Source organism: Equus przewalskii, chromosome 14 (genome assembly GCF_037783145.1).
Source record: "Equus przewalskii isolate Varuska chromosome 14, EquPr2, whole genome shotgun sequence".
Classification (NCBI taxonomy): domain Eukaryota; kingdom Metazoa; phylum Chordata; class Mammalia; order Perissodactyla; family Equidae; genus Equus; species Equus przewalskii.
This window is the reverse complement of record NC_091844.1, coordinates 83,323,050-83,348,450: the sequence shown is the minus strand read 5'-3', so window position 1 is coordinate 83,348,450 and position 25,401 is coordinate 83,323,050. Positions and strand designations below refer to the sequence as shown.

The window sequence follows — 25,401 nt, the reverse complement described above, 5'->3', positions numbered from 1 at the left end:
TCTCTTTATTTTTGTGTAAGTTTGAAATTTTTCTTGATTAAAATAACCAGAGATTTTTAAAAAAAAAGGGAGGAGGCAGACAGAAGCCAGGGGAAAGAATAGGACACAAAGAATTAAGAAAAGACAGCTTGAAGTTGGAAAGAGAGGGGGAAGACTTCAAAAAAAAAGAAAAAAGAAAAAAAAAGAGAGAGAAAATACGCAACAGGAATTCCCAGAGGAAGAGAATAAAAAGAATGAGGAAGAGATGTTATCAAGAGATAACAGCTGAGACTCCCCCAGTAATAGCATAAAGATAATAATCTTCAGAGTGGAGAGGCACACTAAATCTCAAGCTAGATAAAATAAAAATAAATTCATACCTAGACCATCATGGTAAAATTGGAGAATGCCAAAGACAACAAAATTCTTAAAAGCAACCAGAGAAATGACATGTTACCTATAAAGGAAGAAACAACAATATGACTGACAGTTAATTTTTCATCAGAAAACAACCAAGTATCTTCGAAATACTGAGAAAAACAACTGTCAGCTAGAATTTCATAACCAATTAAAAGTACTATACAAAAGCAGGTGCAAAATAAAGACACGGAAAGACAAAGACAGAAGGTCCTAATCAGATCTTTACTGAAAGAACCTTTTTGGAGTGGTCAGGAAGAAGTAATGGAATAAAAGAGAAGTCATTAATTAGAATAATTACAGAAACTAAAACACTGAGTAACTGAAAAATTCCTGGTCATGACTGTGAAGAGTTTCCACTCTCCCAAAACTGTAAAAATGCAGAATTTTTACAAGATGCCGAGTAACAAAACATGTTTGCAGAGGATAGTATTTCAGATTATTTAGAACAAAAGTTCGTTCATATTAAGTATGTGCAAAGGATTGAGTTGGCTATTAAAGGAAATGTGTTTCCCAAACTCTTTTAGAAGACTGTTTAAATTTTTAAAGATAGTTACATTTTTTTTTTAATCCAACAAATGTTTTCCTTTAAGAGTACACTTTCTAAAATCTGACAATGATGATAATCTGTTACAAGGAAGAAATGTTTAATTAAAATAATCTAGGATCTCAAATATTTCAATAGCCCACTATCCATTTTAAGGTAACTGACAAGATGTGGGTTCATTTGAGATATTTACTTACAGGCATGACTTTAACCAAGAACTACATGCTAATGACTCACAAATCTGCCCCTTAGCTAGTTGGGCAAACAACTTTTACAGCTTTGTACCTTAGTTTCATCTTTAGAATGGAATTAATGACAATCCCTACTTCACAGCGTTGTTGTGAAGATTAAATGAATTAATATAGGGGCTGGCCCAGTGGCGCAGCAGTCAAGTTTGCATGTTCCGCTTTGGTGGCCCAGGGTTCGCCGGTTCGGATCCTGGGTGCGGACATGGCACCACTTGGCAAGCCATGCTGCGGCAGGCGTCCCACATATAAAGTAGAGGAAGATGGGTACGGATGTTAGTTCAGGGCCAGTCTTCCTCAGCAAAAAGAGGAGGATTGGCAGCAGATGTTAGCTCAGGGCTAATCGTCCTCAGAGAAAAAAAAAAAGAGTTAACATAGCTTACTTAAGAATATGTTAAGAATACGGCTTGGTATATAAACCTCAACCACCATGTACCACCACACAAATCCTTCCCTTAACCATAAGATCAAGTGCTCCCATATGTATGTGTAGGTGTGAGTGTGTGTACACGTGTATATATAAACATTTGGATGGGCCGTTGTGACTTTAAGCTTTACTCACTTAAAAAATACTACATTTGCCTTCCTAACACAATCTACTGTTGATTCTCCTCCCCTACACAATTATCTGTCTTAAGAAAAGCAATCAGTTGCCCTAGTTAGAAACCTGGGTGTCATCCTAATGCTTCTTTGGCCTCACTCCCCTGTTGTCTCACATTTAGTCCCCCAAGCCTCTGGACTGAACATCTCCCTGCTCTTAACTATAAACCACTGAAGGAGAAGACTTTATCTTGTCTAAATTTGATATACATTCATTTGTATAGCAAATTAGTAAGAATGCAAAACTTGACTACAATCTGACAGTATACAACAAATATACCTTAAAAATAAGGATGAGTCAATCATAAAAAAACAGCGAGAGGCATGGAAACAGAAAAGAGACAGACACCAAAGGAAAAGAATTCAATATTTAGTCTAGGGGAGTGTGAATCACAATCAACCCTCTGAGAAATCTTTGCCCTACTGTGGAGATTATGGCCGGTAAACATTTCAGCAGCCATTCAATTTCTCTTGTCAGGACGCCACATTTACTAAGCAACTTCCTGATTATGACTTGATTCCTATGTGAGTCTGTCTGTCTGCTGAATGAGAACATACTGGTCACGCCAACACAAGTATTTCAATCTTTGTGCTAATTGTTCCTCACTGTAAACGAATAAACTAATCTGCCTGGTTTTATACACCAGTCACATGAACTTGATGATGACAGATCTAGCCCTGAAAGATGGCTCCACCCTGGAGTGTTTGAGTCCACGAGACCTAAGGCCATACTATAAACTATAGAAAACTCACAGAGGTAATGCAACCCCTCCTACCACCTACCCCTACTCCCGACTTCTCTGTAGCATTACATGGCTGAGTATACTTAGACATTTTGAAATATGACTGCTAGACCTTAACATGCCCTAAACAGAAATAAATTTATTTCCAAACCTGTTTCTATATTTATATTCCTTACTTCTACTAATTATTCCACAATCCTCCCACCTCCTAGCCACCCAGCCCCATCAGCACTACCTTTGACTTTTCACTCTCCACTTCCCATCCTACCCTCAGCTGTCAAGCCCTATTGATTTCACCTCTGTAACAGTATTTTGAGCCATCTTCTCAGTCTCATTCCTATTTCTATTACCCTAGTTAATCATATCATATCATTTCACCTCAACTAATCCAATAACCTAACAATCTACCAGGTTTTAGGATTCTTCTTTCTCTAATCCATTTTATATCCTGCTGCCAGATTAACCTTAAATTCCATTCTGGACATGTTAATCCCCTGCTCAAAAATCCCAATGGCCTGTTAAATAAACTTAAAACCCAACACTCACAGTCCTCCAGGATCAGGTGCTAACCTAAAGTTTCCAACTAATGTAAACGGTAAACAGATACGGATCCCCTGGCCATAACAGCCACAGGGGGAAGCTGGGGGAGAAATCCTTTTTCTGCAGTGTGCCATTCAAATACAGTTATTCTCTGTGTGCCATAACACAAAAGGAGTTGGAAAGCACTGTCCTTTAACTGACTGACATTCAACCTTATTTCTACCATTCCTGCACTAGCAGGAGCGCATGGAACAACAATGAGGTGCCTCCTAAATACTTGAAAGTGGCACTCTGAGAAGCAAAACATACAGCCATTCATCACGGGAGATGCTGGGAACTGGGGGTAAAGTGAAAAAGCAACCCTGATAGTATCTCCAGCACTATTAAGAGAAGAGGCTTGTACTTGAGTCCACGAATGCTGTCTTCCAACAGTGAGGTACCAATACTGAGGCTGGACACAGTAGTGCTGGAGTAACCAGTCATTAAGATCATTCAACTAGGGGGCCAGCCCGGTGGCACAGTGGTTAAGTTTGCATGTTCCGCTTCTTGGCGGCCCGGGGTTTGCCGGTTCAGATCCCGGGCGCAGACATGGCACCACTTGGTGAAAGCCATGCTGTGGTAGGCGTCCCACGTATGAAGCAGAGGAAGATGGGCACGGATGTTAGCTCAGGGCCAGTTTTCCTCAGCAAAAAGAGGAGGACCGGCAGTAGTTAGCTCAGGGTTAAACTTCCTCAAAAAAAAAAAAAAAAAAAAATCACCCAACTACTGTCTCTTGTTAATTTCTTTTCTCAAAGATTAGTCCTGAGCTAACATTGCCAATCCTCCTTTTCGCTGAGGAAGACTGGCTCTGAGCTAACATCCGTGCCCATCTTCCTCTACTTTATATGTGGGACGCCTGCCACAGCATAGCTTGCCACGCAGTGCCATGTCCGCACCCTGGAACCTAACCAGCAAACCCCGCACCACCGAAGCAAAATGCGCACACTTAAACACTGTGCCACCAGGCCAGCCCCTATCTCTTGTTAATTTCTGTGCTCACCAAGGAATCTTCTAATGCTAATTTGGTTCCTCGTGTAAATTTGCCTGCAAGCAACAAACATGGTTAGACCATGCCTCTCTGACAAATTTCTAATTCTTGCAGTTTCCAAGTATGCCAACAAATTAGATTTGGAGCCCATAAGGCCAAGGAGACAAACCCTGGACCATGAGAGTACACTATTGCTTTACTCATCTGGCACCTCTGCCAAACAAATAATTCTTCTTTACCTTGATTTGGGGTGTGGGGAGAGAATCCCTGAAAGTATTAATGGGCCTTCATATCTCCAACTTCTAGTTATTAAAATTCATACAATTCTGGAGCATTCATGAATGCAAATATACCTTCCTGGGTGAAAGGGTTAATATCAGTATTTCTGTACACTAAATATCACTTTGCATAAAAAGTTTTCAAACTTTTGAGATACAATTCTAAAAGGAACAAAAGACCTAAAAACCTAACCGTGGCTGGAATATTTCTCAAATTAATAAATCAAAATTAATATGAATTAATGTGTCATGATGAATTGTCATCACGGTCAGACAATATGGATTCCTCAGACCCAAAGGGGTATGTGCCACTGTAGTTATACTGAAATTAAAAATAAGCCTGAGTAGTACACGCAAACAAGTGGCTAAAACCCAGAAGATAAACAAGTAGAGGGAAGGGGAGGAAAGACATGAAGGAAGAGAATTCAAAGCTCTCAATAAAAAGAGAAAAAGTTTTATCTATGTGAACCCTGGTGGTCTAGCGGTTAACATCTGGCGCTCTCACCACCTCAGTCTGGGTTCCTTTCTAGGTCAGGTAACCACACCACCCGCCTATTGGTTGTCATACTGTGGCACTGCATGTTGCTGTGATGCCGAAAGCTATGCCAGCAGTTATTTCCAATTCTAGTAAGGTCACCCATGGCGGACACTTTTCAGCAGAGCTTCCAGACTAAGGCAGACTAGGAAGAAAGACCTGGCCACCGACTTCCCAAAAAAACTGGCCATGAAAACCCTGTGAAAAGCAATGTAGCATTGTCTAATACAGGGCAGGAAAGTGAGAGGATGATGCAAAATGACTGGCAAGGCCTCTGCTCTGATGTACACAGGGTCACTAGGAGTCGGAATCAACTTGACAGCACTAACATCCTAAATGCTTTCTCCTGGTCCATAAGATCTCTAGCCACCACCAATCCATGACCCAAAAAAATGATCACCAATGACAGTAGTATTGCTATCAATATCTGCTATAGCACAATGGTGTTTTTTTAGGGGCTGGGATGGCCCTTTTTTGAGCATAGTGCAACTCCTCTCCTCCCTAAACAGCACTAAAACCCAAAAACAATAAAAATGCTCTTGTATAGGAATGTTCATCTTGTCTTCCAACTCAGCTACAGAGCTGTTATGACTGCAGTGGCTGAAGACACATAACAGACAGAGTTTTAGACTCTGACAAATAATGCGGAGCGTGTGACTGTAACAGACCAATATTACAGAAAATCATGGTCTTTTCCCCTCACTTCACTCACAGCAGCTGAGCCAATTCCAGATATTACGAAAAACAAATGTAATGCCAGTCCTTCATCTTTGACCTGTCTGCTACATCCTCACATTTTAAGCAGCTGAATACTGAGTGGCCATAACGTCACAGCAGTATCAGAATGCTATTCCTTCTGCTCAAAGATTTCCAACTCTCTGGTCAAGAGATACAACTTTGGAAGGACAGTTTTAACACATCCACTGGTTAACACTAATATTACTTTCCAAATCTGTCAATCTGCATCAAAAACAATTACACATACACAACCACAACTTACCAACATTTACAGATCAGCATTACCAAAAGAACCAAGGCAAATACCACCAATGCCTATACTTGCTTCCCCTTAGAGAACTGCAATTTACTAGTATCCAGAAACTACTTTAGCCACTAATTTGTGAAGGAAAAGACAAATGAGAATGAGAAAATAAGATTTTCCTTAAAAGGAAAAAACCCGAAACAAACAGAACAGTAAGTCAAATCTTAGATTGGTTATAAGTAATCCAACTAGAGAGACATCCTGATAACCTAATAGAAAAGATGTTCCAGTAATTAAAAATAGGTCAAAATTGTCTTGCTGGCTTAGTATATAGGTCAAGTTTTGCTATATCCTAGGAAAACTACTAAAAACAGATAATAGCTTATACTAGCAAAGACACCAGTGTACTTTCATATGAGCTTTCTCTTTTCTAAGTCTATGACAAAATGAATCAAGCCATTTCTACATTATAGAAATTATGTAATTACTTGCAGACTAACTTTTCCATCTATGGCTAACCTATGGCACATATATTTACCTCTGCAGATATTTTATGCACAACCCTCTAGTCTACCGGCTCTGTCACGGGGCACAAAGAGAAGACGAGGGTCAACAGCAACTTAGGAGGCTACAGGAAGAAAATTATCCTGCATTTGCAACTAAACGTATAAGGGTTACTGATTATACTCAGCTGAACTACTGGTTACAGCACAAAAAATAACCTTGAAAAATAAAGTAGTGCTTAATAGTATATAAAACAAAAAATAAAGATGAAGTCCTTATTCTTACATGTTCTCACAGGTCACCAATACTGATCTGAATTGGGTGCAACTTATTTTGAGGACAGTCACAAGAGGAACTCAGAACACTGGTAAACTCCAGACAATACAGAATTGAGTTCCATTACTAGAATTAGTGACAAAGAAAATACTACATTAATAAAATGGCATATTCTTACACAGAGAAAAGAATTACAGCAAAGGTAAGAAAGCACACAATATAGGAGAGAACCACCGGTAGTTCCAAACGGCTGGAGTACAGACAGAAGGAAGAGAGAGAAAGGAGGCTCAAGAGAAAGGCTGGAAGGTCTCAATCAAGTCTTGTTAAGGAACTTGGACTCCATCTAATATAATGGGTGCAAAATTTTAAAAAGCTATAGGGTAGTTATTTCCTCCCCCAAGTCTTTTTAAGCAACACTAGTACATAGTAAAAGAGATAAAGAGAGCCACTCTAGTTGAAGAGCATGGATGTATAAAGTCCTGATTCTCCCCTACTTCCACACAAGAGAGAATCCAGAGAAGAGAGAAAATCTCCTAAGAATGAGGTCTGTAAAGGAAGGCTTCACAATGAAAGGCAGAAGGAACAGAAGGAGCACTATTCTAGAAAAGTCAAATTTGAGTTCACAGCTAACTGGCTGTGTAACTAAGTAAATCAATATGCCCCGGTTTTCTCAGAGGTAAATACCTGTCTCATTCACTCATAATTACACATAGTGCAAGGAAAACAGACCTGAAAGTACTAATAAGCTATAATTTGTAATTAACCATGGAATGAGTGCAGTGGCACCTAAACTGCATCTTGCAGGATGGGTGTGATTTCAACATATAGAAATGGGAGAGGGAAGGCTTTACAAGCAAGAATAGCAGTGAGTAGACGGATGGAAACAAAATATGGAGTGCTTTGGAGAAACAATGCGGCTGGAGCACAAAGAATGGAGTAATCACCAGTTTTCCTTAAGCGAACTTTTACACCAAACCACTTCTCTCTCATTTTTTCCATAAGTTGAGAATTTCAGATCAAAGATATATGAAGTAATATTTCAACAAACGGGGCCAGGACAACTGTATAGTCACATATAAAGAATGAAGGTTGGACCCCTTCCTCACACCATATGCAAAAATTAACTCGAAATGGGCCAAAAACTTAAATCTACAAGCTAAAATGCTAAAACTCTTAGATGAAAGCATAGGCGTAAATCTTCATGATCTTGGATTAGGTAATGGTTTCTTTTTTTCTTTGTGAGGAAGACTTGCCCTGAGCTAACATTCGATGCCAATCTTCCTCTTTTCTTTTTGGCTTGAGGAAGATTAGCCCTGAGCTAACATCTGGGCCAATCTTCCTCTACTTTGTATGTGGGATGCCTCCAAAACATGGCTGATGAGTGATGTGGGTCTGCACCCGGGACCTGAACCCTCGAACCAAGGCTGCTGAAGCAGAGGGTGTGAACTTTAACTACTCACTGGGGTGGCCCTGGCAATAGTTTCTTAAATATTACAACCAAAGCACAAGCAACCTAAGAAAAAAATAATTGACTTCATCAAAATTAACAATTTTGTGTTTCAAAGGACACTGTCAAGAAAGTAAAAGACAACCTACAGAATGGGATAAAATATTTGTAAATCATACATCTGACTAAAGGTTTAGTATCCAGAATATATAACCATTATAATTTAATAATAAAAAGATAACCTGACTAAAAAATGAGCAAAGGATTTGATTCAACAATTCTCCAGATATACAAATGACCAATAAGCACATGAAAATACATTCAACATCCATTAATCTGAGAAATGCAAATCAAAAGCACCGTGAGATACCACTTCATACCCACTAGGATTGCTGGTGAGGATGTAGAGACATGAAAACTTTAATATTCTGCTGGTGGAAATTTAAAATGGTGCAGCCACTGTGGAACAGCCTGGTGGTTTGGTGGCTCCTCAAATGGTAAAACAGAGTTACTGTATGACCCAAGTACACACTCAAGAGAAAGGAAAACATGTCCATACAAAACCATGTACACGAATGCTCATAGCAGTATTATTTGTAACAGCCAAAAGGTGGAAACAACTCAACTGTCCACTGATGAATGACTGGATAAAAAAAAAATCTGGTATACCCATACAATGGAATCTTATTCAGGCATAAATGGACATGAAATCTGATACAACGTACAATGTGAATAAACCTTGAAAACGTTATGCTAGTGAAATAAGCCAGACAGAAAAGGACAACTATTGTATGATTCCACTTATATGAGGTACCTAGAGTAGTTAAATTCAGAGACAGAAAGCAGAATGGTGGTTGCAGGGGTTGGGGGCAAGGGGAAACTGGGATTTACTGTTTAACGGGTACAGAGTTTCAGTTTTACATGATGATTCTAGATGGATGGTGGTGATGGTTACACAACAATATGAATGTACTTAATAGCACTTAACTACACAATTACAAATGGTAAATTTTATGTTGTGTTTATTTCACCACAATAAAAAAATTGTTTTATTAAAAAAAAGAAGAAAAAAGAAATGAAGTACTGATACATGGTAGAACATGGATGAACTTTGAAAATATTATGCTAAATGCAAGAAGCCAGAAAAAAAAGGGCCATATATTGTATGATTCCATTTATATGAAATGTCCAGAATAGGCAAATCTATAGATACAGAAAAGTAGATTAGTAGTTGTCAGGAGTGGGGGGTAAGGGAAGATGAGGAGTGACTGTTAAAGTGTACAATGTTTCTTTTTGTGGTGATGAAAATGTTCCCGGATTAGATAGCAGTGGTGCTGCCCAACTTTGTGACTATACTGAAAACCAGTGAATCGTGTACTTTAAAAAGGTGAATTTTATGGTATTTGAATTATGTTTAATTCAAAAATAGGGGCCAGCCCCACGGCCGAGTAGTTAAGTTCGTGTGCTCTGCTTCAGCGGCCCAGGGTTTCGCCAGTTTGGATCCTGGGCGCGGACATGGCACCACTCATCGGGCCATGCTGAGGCGGCGTCCCACATGCCATAACCAGAGGCACACACAACTAGAATATACAACTATGTACTAGGGGGCTTTGGGGAGAAGAAGAAGAAGGAAAAAAAAATAAAGACAACCTATAAAAAATAAACATGAACAATCCTAGTCATTAAATAAAGACAATGAAAAACAAGATAGAAAGCTCCTCTAATATGGATAGTACATGCAACTAAGTCAAACTATTTTATAAGCATTTCTTGGAAACTTTACAGTATGAGACCATTAAGTTTCTTTAGAGGAAGAAGAGAAAATAAGAAATTATCTGTATAGCCCTCATTATTATGACTTTAAAATATATGTAAAACATTAACTAAAAGTTGTAGTGTGTCATCTTTGTTTTATTTTAGAAAATGTTTTCAAACAGAACAAAAATAGCACATGAGACATGATGATCAGAGAATATTTGTTAAATGAAAACCAGTTCAGGACTTTCATAGATTAATTTGTGACCTCCATTGATCCCTTTAATCCCATTTTCCCCATAAACTCTAATCGTAAATTTTACTACTACAGGAAAGACTACCTCATGGAAAACTATTTGAGAATCTACACTAAGTCTTAATAGGTCCTTCTAAGGTTCAACAGATTTGGGGGCTGGATATGCTGCTTTGATACTCTGATAGAAAATTAAAAGGAAACTAGTTCTATCAACAGCTGAAGTAAGCTTTATTAACATCTGTCAGGCCATTTAGATTAAAAGCAGAAATTTTCAGAAATCCGTGTTGGACAAAGATGAATCACAAAGCATTTTTTGATCTGTATAAAGATGATCACCTATATCTTTTTCTTCGCAAAGATGTACAGCTGGTCATAAACAGTAAAATAGAGGTATAGCCTTCACTTTCACCTGCTGAGTTATCAAACTGCACCAGGTTACTCTGTACTCTGTTTAATAGGGTAGTAATTAAAGATTGAAGAGCCTAACAAGAAATAAAATAATACAAAAATGCTGTTTTCCTGATACAGGCTTGTCTCTGTGGAAAACAAATCAACTGCAAAGTTGGATGAACAATAAAAGAAATTTGCTGAACAAACACACGTTGCCATTTATATATTTTCTTTAATCTTAAACTTAGCCATTGAGTCTGCCCAATGCATCCTCCTCTACCTCCTTCCCTAATCTACTAGTTGTTACTCTCTTGATCCTTTCTCTAATCAGATGGTTCTTAAGCTTTTCCCTACCGTCAATATTTTGGCAGGTGTAGGAAAGGGGAGGAGGAAATAAAAATTTCCAGGGGACCATCAGTTTAATAAAGACTTCTATTTCAATTTGTTCAAGAACATAAAGTCACTTCAATATATACCATTTCACATTTCAAAAGTTAGTCCTCGGATATTTAAACATTATATAAAAATTTAAAAAACTATATTAATGGGACAGTCAGTCTTTCCAAATTCCTTTAAGTTACTGACATCACCAAGAACCAAACACCTGGTCTCTGCAACCAGTCCCCAAATAATCTATTTTCAGATCAAAGGATGCGTAAACCCTTACTGTAATCTTTCTAACCTCTTCATTAGTCCATCAGAATTCTGAGAGCAACAAAAGCATTGAAGGTACCTGGAAATAGTACCAGGCAGAAAGATCAGAACACCTAATAAATATGTTTAATTGCACGACTCTAATACTATAGTTTTTAAAAGAGCAAAACTTTTCTGAGCCATGTTCACGTAATGTCTGTTTGGTAAAATAAGTAAAACAAGGGGGAAAATGAGAGTACTGACTCTAGATGAGTAACATCAGTACGAGTTACTTGGGCAGCAAAAAGTCTGATCTGAAAATCAGTATTATGATTTTAAAGCATTTTTACGTATTTTCCCACAGTCACCCTGACATTTACAAACAGCAATCTAAGACTGTCCTTTAAGAAAGCATTTACATTAAATTAACAGAAGTCTTTATAGGCATGGTCTGGCCACCTGTACCATCGTCTCTCCATTTCTCTAAGTAAAGCCTGCAGCAAACATACAGGAGAAAGAATGGTCAAAGTCAAAGTTAATAAACTAACTATGGATATTTATACAATACATATTTAGTACCATACTATGCCAAATCCAACAGGAGCAAAAGGTCCAGATGACAGAAATCATGGAACACTGCTCATGTGGACAGAAAAACATAACTGGATAGTCAAGATCTGTGTGAAAGACAAGTTTCATTGAAATGCTTCAACTAATGCTGGCTAACAGCTCACCTGACCTCCTGTCTCCAAAAGCTGTAGAACTTCCAGCCCTAAATGCAACCAGCTTCATAAGACCATTATTAACATATTCCATTCATGCCCACTCTGCTTTTGGGTTGGGTATTGGGGAATGAAGAGAGAGATTATATTAACCTTACATTACTCTTCTCAATACAAGGAAGCAGAAGCCATTCCAACAAACCAGTTCTTTAGTTACTCAGGAATTAACAGGGACTCTCTATTACCCAATATCTAAAATCAACTCTTCTCTTTTCTTTATTATCAAGTCTGTGATTTTTCTGGTCTCCACACTTACATTCCTAGAATAATTTGTAGGGTAAAGGGGCAGGGCAATGAGAAGGGAGGGGAAGGCTTTACAAATTTCATTATCACCACACAATGACAACTACTCAGAAAACTGCTCAATCACTCACCACAGTGATGAATATTAGCAAGTCTCAAAGCAGAATTCCCCTAGAGCAGCAGTTTTCAAAGTGTGGTCTGGGGACTTCTAGGGGCTCCCCACACACTTTTTCAGGTGGGTAGGTGGCATAGTCAAACCATTTTCATAATACTACGATGCTATTTGCTTGTTCATTGTCATTCTCTCATGAGTGGAGTTTTTCAGAAGCTCCAGGAGATGTAACACTGCAACAGACTGAATGTAAAGCAATGCCACTATTCTCAGGCAATTTTCTTTCAAGTTATTTATTTATTTTATTTTATTGTTTTGAAGATGATTAGCCCTGAGCTAACTGCTGCCAATCCTCCTTTTTGCTGAGGAAGACTGGCCCTGAGCTAACATCCATGCCCATCTTCCCCTACTTTACACGTGGGACACCTACCACAGCATGGCTTGCCAAGCAGAGCCATGTCCGCACCCAGCATCTGAACCAGCGAACCCCGGGCCGCCGAGAAGCTGAACATGTGCACTTAACTGCTGCGCCACCAGGCCGGCCCCAAAAGTTATTTATTTTTTTTTAAATCTTATTATTCCATTTATATGAGGTATCTAGAATAGTCAAATTCAGCGACAGAAAGTAGAATGATGGTTGCCGGGAGGGGAGAATGGGGAGTTAAGTGTTTAATGCGTACAGAGTTTCAGTTGGGGAAGATGAAAAACTTCTGGAGATGCCTGGTGATGGCTGCACAACAATGTGAATGTACTTAATGTGGCAGTACTATACACTTAAAATGGTAAATTTTACATTATGTATACTTTACCACAATAAAAAAAATCACATTATGTTAACTTCTAATGGGTTTATTATTCTAAGCGAATTAGTAATTATTCTAAATGAATTACAGAATTCTCAGTTTTAATTTCTAATAATGTAATTATCTACAGGTATAATCTACACAAACAAAAGTTTGGGTTCCATGATACTTTTAAGTGTGCAAAGGGGTCCTGAGACCAAGAAGTTTGAGATCGGCTACACTAGAGTATGGTCAATATATAACGCCTCCACTGCACCCTGTAACTCCATCACTCTAATTAGTACTCAACCAAATAAAAACAAAAGCTATGGTGCAAAGTCTATCAGTCCTATGTCCTAGATGGATATCAATACCTTTCTGTACATTTTCATATCTTGAGGTCAATAAGACATAGTTTCACTATTTTTCTTGCTATAGCTATTAAAGGCATCCAACCACAGCAATGAAGACTATCATACCCCTATCCACGGCAATCAACAATTACAGTGACCACCCAGATCCTACCATTAACCTTTTGCCATACTTGCTTTATCACATATCCATCCATTACTATCAGGTTTTATGTAAACTAAAGACATCATCAGTACATGCGAATCACTAACTAGAATTTTCTTTCTTTAGAATCAAAATTTACATACAATGAAATGCACCAATGTTAGGTGCACATTTGCTGAGTTTTGACAAATGCATATTAACTGTGTAACTCAAACCCATCAACACAAAGAACATTATAATCACCTCGGAAAGTTCCCTCCTGTCTCTTCCCAATCTCTGCCTCCATTCCCACAGAGGCCACTATTCCTCTGATTTTTCACCCCTCGACTACTTGTGCTTGTTCTAGAATTTCATATAAATGGAATCACACTATGTACTTTCTCGTGCCAAGTTTCTTTCACTTAGCATGTTTCTGAAATTCATTTGTATTGCAATGTGTATGAGCAGCTCATTCACTCATTGCCAAGCAGTATTCCATTATGAATACACCAGTTTACCCGCTGTCCTATTAACAGACCATCTCCAGTTTTCAGCTCTTAGAATAAAGCTGCCATGTGCATTCTTGTACAGGTCTTTTTCTCGACCTATATTTTCATTCCTCTTGTGTAAGTATCTAGGAGTGGAATTTCTGGAGGAAAAAACAACCTTTTAATTATGGAAAATTTCAAGCATACATAAGAGGAGAGAACAGTATAATGAATTCCCATTAAAGCCAGCTCCAACTATAGTAATTCATAGATGCTCTCCTTTCATCTGTAAACCCACCCATTATTTTAAAGTCCTAAATATTATTATCATCATTTTGTCTTTAAATACTTCAATACACAAACATTTCCAGATCTGGTCAAATTACTTATCATGAAATATTCAAGAAAACACCAACACTGATTTAACCTATGAATTAAGAGTAATTAAAGTAGCAATGGAAAAAGTATAATTTTTCTTCTCTTCACATATTTTAAATGCTGCCTCTCTACCACCTCTCCTTGATATCTAGAAAGTCAATGGTACAAAGATACTTTCCATTGTTATTCTGAAAGAATTGGTGCCAAATACAAAAACTGGTAATGATAAATATCATAAAGGAATATCAATATGATCAATCAGATTTCTCAACTGTCAAGCACCCTGAATTAACTATGCTACGCTATTATTTTATAAGCCAAACTGTATATGAGACCAAAAGAAAAAAAAAGTTTGGTCACTAGCCCTTTGTGAGAACAAAGGTAGTCTTCATTATATCCAATACTGAATAAAGAGGTAAAATTCCAACCCTTCCAGTCACTAGATTTTCGTTATCCTCAAAAACCTGGCTGTGCCAGAGAGGGTAAGGGAAATGGCCATTCTCAACCACCGCAGATGACAGCACTAAAGCATAAGATCTTTTCAGAGGGCTATCTGGAAAAAAAAGAAAAAAAGCTTTTCCTTTGATTTGGAAATTTTACTTCCAAGAACTTAACCTAAACAATTCTAGCATAAAGCCTGCAACAAGGATGTTCTTCCCAGTGTTGTTTATAATGGAGACAAACAGTTTACAACCTAAATGTTCAATGGGGCATTAGTATAATTTTGCAGCATCCAAATTAATACACACTACAGGGTTACAAGTCTGGAACCACATATGCCAAAGCATTAATGGCAGTGATGAAGGAGAGGGGAATATTTGCTGTTCATCGATTTGAACTGCCTCTTCCAAACAGATTTCACTATAATTTCAGTTGGATCTTTATTCTCTGTGTGAAGTTTTTGAAAGAGCAAACCTCAGGCTTTGGAGGCAACCATGAGGTACAACTTGGAGTAAGTTCCAGAAACATGAACTGTAGAGGTAAATAGCATACACTAGATGACAAAGAAAATAGTGACAAGGAAAAAAAATGACTAAAGTCTAGACAAAGGGTTCAGACAAGATGTCAACATGTTAATAAGAACCCAAAGAACAGGCATGATACAATTCAGTGCAACTTAATACTGTGTTTTATTTATGATCTAACCCAGAGTTTCTCAACCTTGGCATTACTGACATTTCGGGCTGGGTAATTCTTTGTTGTACGGGATTATCTATGCATTATACGACGCTTAGCAGCATTCAGGCCTCTACTTCCCACATTAGTAGCATCCCCCTCCACCCCATGTCTTGACAAACAAAACTATCTCCAGAAATGGCCAAATGTCCAGGGGGTAAATTCACCCTGGTTGAGAACCACAGATCTGACCTTACACTTATATGCCTGTATGTATAATATTCCATTCCATTTCACTCTTCAAGAAAACAACTCTTGGCTTCAAGGAGCTCACAATCTAAAGGCGAAAAATCCAAAAGCCAGAGTTTTTAAATTTTATTGCAATATCCTATATAAGGAGGGCTTCAAAATTATAGACTTTGGGAGTTTTGTCCACCACAAGCTATCTTCCTTCCCTCCTAGCTCACAAACATAATGTCTCATATTTATTAAACCGTACAAATTCCTCATAACAGAGATTCACACTGTGATCTTCAGTCAGCTACCATGTATTTAAAGATGACTGTGTTTCATTTAATTTCATCAGGAGCCAGATCACTCAGGTTCAAATCCTTGCTCTACTACTCACTAGCTTTGTGATATTGACCAAGTTACTTAACTTCCTTATGTCTCAGTTCTCTCAACTTTAAAACAGAAATAATACTATCAAGATAACTTATGGGAACAAGGTGAGTATATAAAATGCTTAAAATGCTTAGTACATAGTAAATGCCCAATAAATGTAGGTGATTAGCTATTATTTTAACTACAAGCCTATAAAGGCAGGCATCATCATCACCAACTTATAAATAAACAGAGGCTGAGAGATTAAGAAACTTGCCTGTGGTCACAAAACTATAAGATTATGGAGTAATGATTCAAAAACAGTCTGTCTTGATTCCAGAGCCCGTAATTTTTCTGTTTTGTCAATAAAATTACATTAAGATTCATTAACTATCAAGAACAACATATCAGTCTTACTTCAAAATAATAACCAGCACCAGACACATTTTCATTTAGAGATTAATTTAGAACACTTAACTAAATTGAAGTGTATTACTGAATTAAGGTTACAGAGCTTTAGCACACCAACACAGACAACTTTAAGTTTCTATATACTACTTTAAATGATTCTTATTTGAAAAATCAGAACGTAGACCTTAGCTCCTAAAACTGTTCATACATTATATGGAAGCAGCCTGTTGATGTTAGTCTACGAGAAGACCATCAACACCAAAGGATGACATGGGGTTGTCTGAGACAGAGGTTATCAGGTATACATTCTCTAATCATCTGGCTCTTACTCCAAGGTCATTGACTTTGTTCATAGATTTTGCTCCCAAGGCCCGGAATGGCTTCATGAACCCCTCTGAATTCTTCCATTTGCCATTACCACACATCCAAGTTCTTAATGACTCCCAAACACCTTCACATGCTATCTGACCACTGCCTAGCTATCATACAACGTGTTAATCTTTTTCACTTAAACTTTGCTACTCCCAACACTCCTTACTAGGATCACCAATGACTTCTGCATTACCTCTTCCTGAAGCCATTTCACTAAAGTTGTTAGTCCTTCAACATTTCATATACTGTTAACAACACGTTCTTCAACTTGGTCTGTAAAAATCACTCATTTTAGAGTTCAGAAGTCAGAGTGGAGGCAGAATGGCTAAGACCATGTAACCTGATAGTTCCAAACAATTAGAACTGGAAGAGACCTAGAAATCTTAGCTCAACCCTCTGGTTTCACAAATCACACTGAGGGACAGAGATGACCTGGTGAAATCTTCTCTAACTTTTCTTAGATCCTCTGCAGAGTTGGGTCTTGGCCATTTGGGCGCTCAATCTCTTTTGCTCTTTAGAGCACTCATTTGGATTCTAACATTCTTTCCTGCCTCACAGTTTAGTAACTTCTTTCAATAAAGTGATTATCAAAAAGGTTGAAAGTTGTCCACTATGTTCATTTTGAGTAAATAGTAAATAATTCCACCCCCAACCTACTCTATGAAAAGGAGAAGCTGAGAATCTGCTATTTAGGACAAAAATTGTGCCTGTTCTCCATTACTCTTTTACTGATCTTCTGTAACACGTCAGTTCTACCTACGTCCTCCACACCAGATTCTCCTTTCTGTGCTCCAAAGGAACAAAAGAAGAGAAAACTTCATGTTGGCACTCATCGTTCAGAAACTTTAGGTTTCACTCTTCTTTCCTCATTATTTTGATAGACTCCTTATTAAACTACTAATTTATCAATTTTGAGACTTGTTCACAAGTCTATCACTTCCTCGGCTATCAGTTCAGTTTACAAACTGGTAATTATCAGCACTCAAACCACGAGCTTTAGATGCTGTCACATGCATACCATTCAAAATCTTCAATGTCTCCGCACTGTCAACCAAATGAGGAAAATTCCCTCTGAGATTCTCTTATAAATTACAGTTCCTACCTTCTTTTCCAAGCTTTTCTCTAGCAAGAGCTCTACACATACTCTGCTCCAGTCACAGAAATTTTCTTTCCTGAAAAAGGCCCATCCTGCATATTCCTTCTGCCTGGAATATTGATCACATACCACCTCCCCCTCCCCATAAGCCATTCTTTGTAAAGCCTTTCCCTGGGATTCTGTTTCCTTTGAACTGCATAGCATTTTGCTCATAACCATCCTTTGAGAATTATATATTACTCACATTTGTGTATTTCTAATATGCACTCACAAATTATTGGATGACAAAATCTATGGTTCTCAGCTTTGTTCTTCCCCATACTGCTTAGCACAGCACCTTGCACATACTAAGCTCTCAAACAGTTGCCAACTTGAAGATGGGTGTGCCCAGCTTTTTTTTAATAGGTTGGCCATTAAGTCACAATTAGTTTCTCAAAGCATTTTAATAATTTTTTTTTTTGAGGAAGATTAGCCCTGAGTTAACATCTGCTGCCAATCCTCCTCTTTTTGCTGAGGAAGACTGGCCCTGAGCTAACATCTGTGCCCATCTTCCTCTACTTTATATGTGGGACACCCACCACAGCACGGCTCTGACAAGCGGTGCCATGTCTGCACCTGAGATCTGAACCAGTGAACACCGGGCTGCCAAAGTAGAACGTGTGCACTTAACTGCTGCGCCACCAGGCCAGCCCCATATAAATACATTTTTATGCCTTGGCGTCTCAGATTAATCAAGTTAAACTCTTCTATTTCACTTGGTATAAAAAAATTAACCTAATTTCAGGCGTTCTCTCCTATTGTAATGATCTGTATATGAAAGGTCTACCCCAACATACCTGCTCTCTCTTTCAGGTCATTTATTAACTAAGCAAAACAAACTCTCCTCCACTTACGCCATCATAAAAACTAAAATTTATAAGAGCTACAAAATAAAACAAATATTCCTTTGGCTCAGAGTTCACTTGCTAGAAAACAGGAGCAATTTTATGATAATTCTGAATTGCTGCAGGGTAACTAATAAACTGTAAAATAACTGAACATAAAGAGACTGAAACATGCTGTGAGAGCCCCCAAAAGTAATACATACATAGAAAAGCTTCTTGTTAACATATGGAATTCTCATCAGTCTTTCCCTGATGTTGTCAATAACCATTACCATATGCTACTGAAGGCTACTATTACTTTCCAGTTGGCAAATTTCTTGAATACAAGCAATTCAGTTCAAAAAGCTTTGGTAAGTGCCTCCTCTAAGCCAAGCAGGGAGCAAAAGATGTAGATGAATATAACACAAAGTCCCGCCTTCATAAGGCAAACAATCTCAACAGAGTTTTCTCCACTTAGGACACATACTCTGCACTGCTTTCTTTGCCCCTTTACCAGCTGTCTCCAGCAGCCATGATTTTGTTCAGGTCACCTGTTATTTGTCTTGGAAAAATTGGTTAAAGAAGTTTTTAAAAAATTTCCCGCCCCATGAATCTGACGGGGCAAGGAAGCGGCTGCTGGGAGGAAAAGCAGCATTTCCCCCACTATTCCCACTTGAAAAAAAATCACCAATCCAGTATGCTTGTCTTTCAAGGCACCCCTAAATTACGACAAGGAACATGTTAAAAATCAGCAGGCCTCTTGTAAAAGTGACACTTAAAAAAGGCGATTGCATCAGATAGCTCATGTTTTACTGGAAGAAACCACTCTTTGTAGTATTAAAACACTTAGAAACACTCCAGGAGATAACGCTGGTGCTTAAATTTTAAAAACTTCTCTTACTGACCAAAGGATCCATGCAATGACAAAGCTAAAAATGTTCTGTCTCACTAACGAGGGTGAATCACAGCCACCACCTACTCCACCCAACAGCCGCCCTCGTAACACTGGACAGTTCAAAACCTGGAGAGCTCTCCTCGCCTGCTACACGTTAGAAACGAATTCAACTCAGCGCAGCAGCGGCCGAGCACAGCACAGCTGTGCGAGAGCAAGCAAACGTTACTAAATGCTGAAATTTACCAGGACATGTTGTTCTTTAGACTCAGCTGCGCCTTTTTCACCTTTACCGAACTCTCCCCCCGTTACTACTGGGGAAAAAGCTCAACAGATAACTCTTACTTGCAAAACGAAGTCTCTGTTCTGATTTTCGCAGTAAATTTCCATTACTAAGTTCTGGAGGAAAACCTACTCCATGTATTGTCTCCGGGGAAAAGGTGCCTGCCTGCACGTTCTTCAACCGAAGCCTATGAACTGATCACAGAACATTTCAAGGGTTCCCAGATCTCCTCGGTGAGCCCAAACACGATTTTCAGTCTTGCACAAACCTACGAGGATGTTTCAAAGTTCTCTCGTGCGGTAGCAACCCAGCATCTGGGAAAAGATCCACTCACCCCTGGACAAGCGGCTTCTTACGTCTCAAGAACTGAACTAACACCTCAAAGAAGCCAAGGCGGACCTCCCTGGACCCTCGACGTCGGCAGACCATCAGGCCAGCCCCGGCGCCCGGGAAATTCTGCACGACAGCCTCACACAAAAGGGCCTCGGCGCCGCCGCCGCCCGCTCTCCCACCGCCCGGCCCCGCGGACTCACCAGGACCGTGGTGCAGATGGACCTCAGCTCGGACTCCACTTTCTCCCGATAGTCCTTAATCAGCTGCAACTTCTTGTCCGAGGTGTCGGTCTTCTGCTCGATGCTCGAGATGACCCTCCAGGCGGACCGGCGGCCCCCGACCACGTTCTTGTAGGCCACCGAGAGCAGGTTGCGCTCCTCGTTGGACAGCTCGGCGCCCTGCTCCGTCACGGCCTTCATGCAGGTGGCCATGTCGTCGTAGCGCTCGGCCTGCTCGGCCAGCTTCGCCTTCTGGATCAGCTCCGTCTTCTCCATGGGGACGGACGCGAGAGGACAGCGAGGGCGAGCACCGACCCGGATCGGAGGAGGCGCGAGGAGGGCCTGCGGGCGGCGCGCGGGGGCGCGGACACAGGGGCGGGGGCGGCGCCGTCAGACAATGCCCGCCGCCTGCCCGCCCGCCGCCCCTTTTGTCTGTCCCCGCACGCGCGGCCCAGTTGAATTTCCCTCCCCCGCCCACGCTCCCGCCCGGCGCCCAGGAGGCCGAGGGGCACCCGCGGAGGCGGCCGCGGCGGGCGCGGGAGCGCGGGGAGGAGGAAGAGCCGCTCCCGCGCCCGCCCGGCCCAAGATGGAAGCGGCCGTTGGCCCGCACCTTCCCGCCGGAGCTGTCCCTGAGGAGAGAGGCGTGGAGGCCGGCCACTCCCGCGGGCTGGCCCCCCGCCCAGCCCTCAGGCCTGGCCAGGCCCTCAGAGGGCCGGAGGCGACCCTGGCGCTCACCTTCACGTCTCCGCGGCCGCGGCGCGAATCCCACCACTTTGATCCGCTTTTGGCTTTAGCGGAGGACCCTCCCGTCTCAGCCTACCCCGGAGCCAAGGGGCGGGCCGCCGAGCGGCTGCCCTCGCTCCCACGGCCCAATGGCGCGCCGAGCTGCCTCCGAGAGTCCCGCCTCCCGCCACGATGCTGGCCAATGGGAGCTGAGCGCGCGGAAGGGGGCGAAGGGGGCGGGGCGGGAGGGGAAGCGGAGGCTAGGAGGGTGGGTCGGCTCGGACAAGTTCGGTAGGCCGGCAGGCTGCGGCTTCGGCCACGGGGTTTCCTCCAATTAGATCCAGGGTAAAAGGACGTCACTGTTGCCATGGCGATGCTGTTACCAACTCCCCTCATCCTCCCGCCACCCCCGGCACTTGTGGGTGCGGCACGGGAGCGGGAGGCTCGCACCACCACTCCCGCGGTGGCCGCGTCTCCTGCTGCAGCACCGCTGCAGATGGTGCATTGCATCTTATGGGCCAATGCAGCTCCGGCTCTAGTCGGCCTAGTGAGGCCGGGCCTGGGACACAATCGGCTGTTTTGTTGCTCAAGCGCCTTTCTTTCCTCCACTTTCCTGTTCGTGACAAAGGTTTGGAGCTCAGTACCTTGAATCCAGCCTGTAATGACGTTCCGACTGTGGCTGCGAATTAGAAATAATCTCATCCCCATTAAGGAGGAATTAGTTCCTGGAGAAAGTGGCTTAAGTATGGCTTTTACATGGCAAATTCGGGTTTTCAGACGGGCACCTAAAACCTGAAATTCCGTTGTAAAATTCCCAAGAAAGTCCGGGCATGGCTCTCTGGCAATGCCAGGTATTAAGATTTTCTTTAAAATGAGAAACGACGTTAGGGACAATTTGGTGATAAAACGCCTGTTAACCCCCACCCCTTCCCCCGGCAACTGTTTTTATATTTCTTTCCAGCCTTTCCAGGTTACATCCATGCATCTAAATACATATTTTTTCATATCACTGTCGTATGTGTAAAAGCTTTTTATTTTCTGGTATTATTTTTGAGAGGACACTTGAAAAGCTAAACTTCTTTCCCTAGATGTTGACTTCTAACTTTCTCCTCCTCGTGAATAAACACCCCTCTGAGGTTAGGAAGATGGCCCCAGATATCTTTTGTTCAGGTCATCTATAGACTTTCCTTTCTCCTTAAACTAGGCACTCCCCTCCTGCCACTCCCTCCTCTCCTGGCACTTCCCCGGTGCCCCACGCGAAATAAGGTGGCTGTCCTGGGTGTCTGGAAAGTGGCCTTTGTGCCGTCTTAAGATGAAAATTGCCATCTGGGCTCACGCTGCCGTGATTCCAGGTTTAGCACGTCCAAGGGGGAATGGATCATTGAAAGCCAAAGAATGTCACAGCAGAGAAAGAATTTCAGATTCTAAGTGGAGACGGGAGCAGATCTGGAGAATCTCTAGAATGGAAGAGTGCAGACAGATGGCAGGAGAAGGTGTGGGCTTTCCAGAAATCTCAACTCCCTCCCTGCTGCCCCTCCCTGTCCTGACTTGTAAAGGTTGCTCTGTGCTTTGACAGACAGGAGAGGCCTGGGTTGGGAAGGGCCTGTCTCTTGATGCAGAAATGCCTTACTATGTTCCAGCGTTCTAATGGAGGGCCCTGCTGTTATTTCTGGAATCCCTGGGGCCGGGCTGCAGACACACGAGTGTTTATGGCCATGTGGGCTGGGGTGGGGCCGGACACCAAGAAATCCCAATGGAAAGAATTTGCGTGTGGAAGGTCAGATAAAATGCTTTCTGTATGACAAAACTTCAAGCTTACTGAAATTAGATACAGCCCAGGCAAGGGGAGAAACCAGTGGAGGTGTCTGGGGACTGGGTACCCTTGAGGGGAGTTGTCCGGGGACCTGACCTCTGTGGTAAGGAGAGAGGGAAGGGGCAAGCACACTAACTCTTTGTCCGAAAGTCTGGGTTGTATTGCCATCTCCCCAGGTGACCTTGGGCAAGTTTTTGCTGCTGTCTGTAACTCAGTCTCTAAAATTTCTGCTTTCATTAAATCATCAAATATTTATTGAGCACCAACTCATATAGTTAGGATCATCTGGAATCGCGGGTAAGAACTGCTTCGAAACCATGGCACACTATGAAATCGCAAAGTATTTTATGAGGGACCAGAGTGATACGTGCATATCTAAAGACCTCTGCACCTGAAAGAACTCAGGCTGGAGAAAATTAAAGCTCTGAGATCTTGAAGTCCCTGGACACGTAACGAACTGACATTTACTGAGTGATTACATGTGTCAAACACTATTTTAAGTCTTGCAAGTATTAACTCAATCTGCTTAATGCTATGAGGTAAGTACTGTTATGATCAGTATTTCCATTTCACAGATAAGAACACTGAGGAACAGAAAGGTTAGGTATCATGCGTAGGGTCACAGAGCTCATGAGTGGCAGAGCCTGGATATGGACGCATGCATGGCCTCTGGGTGCTGAAGCCCATCCTTGTTAGCGCTATGCCAGATCTTTGCTCTGTGCTGTAAGGCCTCTAGGAAAGATGAGCCTGGTCCCTGGCCTCGGAGTTCCTTCCTAGTAAACACGAAACATGTTAAACATCCACATCCGGCGTGCTGGAAGAACTCTAGGGAACAGACAGCTGACAAAGAAAGTACTGAGAACTTATTACTTTATTTGTTTGATGTTCTTGTTATTTTTTCTAAATTACTTGGTGCGAAGAAGCTGTTGGAGCAAGAGGGAGCGCACTGAACTTGCAGCCAGAAGATCCTAAATTCCAGCCCTGCTATTTATTTGTGGTTTGACCTTGGACACTGTGATCTCTCTGGATCTCAGTTTCCTAACCTGTAAAAATAATCCCTGCCTCAAAGGGTTGTTGTGGAGCTGTCACATAGGAAAATGCTAGGCTTATAGCGAGTGTTCAGTAAATGTTGGTTTTTTTCCTTATTTCCCTCTGCTTAGGAGCAGGGTGCAGGGGGAGCGAGGGAGATGCTGGAACTGCTGCAAGGAGCCTCAGAGCCTTGTAAAACCTTAGTGAAGGCTTATCTCTTGAATCACTCTTGTAATTAGTGGAGTTAATGGTCTGGAGAACGGCTACATTCAGTGTACATTTCAGAACGGATGAGTCCTCCTGGTTGAGTTTACCCTCATAAATTGTTTCAGTGGTTTATTTGCCCAGAGCAGTGGGTCTTTGGAGAGGAACTTCTTCCTCTCCTGCCATATGGCAAATATTGACTGACTTGTAAACATTTGAATGGGACTTTTCACCACAAATATCCACATAATCATTATCAATACTTGGGTTTAGTAGGTAGTTGAAGAGTTGCCCCCACTATCCACTCCCCTGGGAGGTGCTAAGTGAGATACGTTGGAGAGCCAGGACAGGAGGGGGAAATCAAGGGAGCCTGGTCAGGGTAGTCCTCCTACACATCCCCTGGCTCAGGGCCAGGGGCAGGCCTATAGCCTTCAGCCTCTCCTCAGGCCGCAGCGGGCAACGTTGATTCATGCCATCAGCAGGCATCCCTCTGTGCCCTTAGGGTGCCCATTTCTGGCATCTCCGGGACACCCCTTGGCCACACATAATTTTCCAGCTCTCACTGTGTGCGCTCAGGAAAAAATATAATCAAATCATTCTATCATGAAAAAAAACTAGAACGTTTCTAAGCAATATTTCTTCTGCCATGATTTGCATTTTAAGAGGAAAGAAAGCTCTTGCATCTGAAGAATAAAACTTCGCTGGTAAATCTTAGGCAATCTGAACCATCTTTTGGTCAGCCAGCCTCTTGGGGAAGGGCTCCAGCATTCTGGCATTTCTCCAGCATTTCCTATATGCCAGGCAACAGAGTATTTTTTAAAATGCTTGATTGCTTTTGTAATGATGAGAGAGATGATGATAATGTTAATAAAAAATGTAATGGCAGTCATTATACAGAAAAATGAAACAATATGTAAATATACAGGGAGCATTAAAAGAACCTGAAAGCCTGCCTCTGAGAGGTGACCACTGTTAGCATTTTAGTGGTCCTTCTGGATATATCTCTTTCCA

At 41.3% G+C, this 25,401-nt stretch overlaps 1 protein-coding gene across 1 annotated transcript in view; it reads right to left on the bottom strand.

Annotated features, from left to right (window-relative positions):
* Positions 1 to 21,673, bottom strand: part of YWHAQ (tyrosine 3-monooxygenase/tryptophan 5-monooxygenase activation protein theta) — a 42,848-nt gene extending 21,175 nt beyond the window's left edge. The window contains exons 1-2 of the mRNA XM_070573277.1: positions 21,357 to 21,673; positions 20,604 to 20,963 (exon numbers count right to left, since the gene is read on the bottom strand). Of these exons, the coding sequence (XP_070429378.1) occupies positions 20,604 to 20,897 (294 nt within the window). The 5' untranslated portion in view covers positions 20,898 to 20,963; positions 21,357 to 21,673. The remainder of the gene's footprint in view (positions 1 to 20,603; positions 20,964 to 21,356) is intronic.
* Positions 21,674 to 25,401: the final 3,728 nt, after the last annotated feature.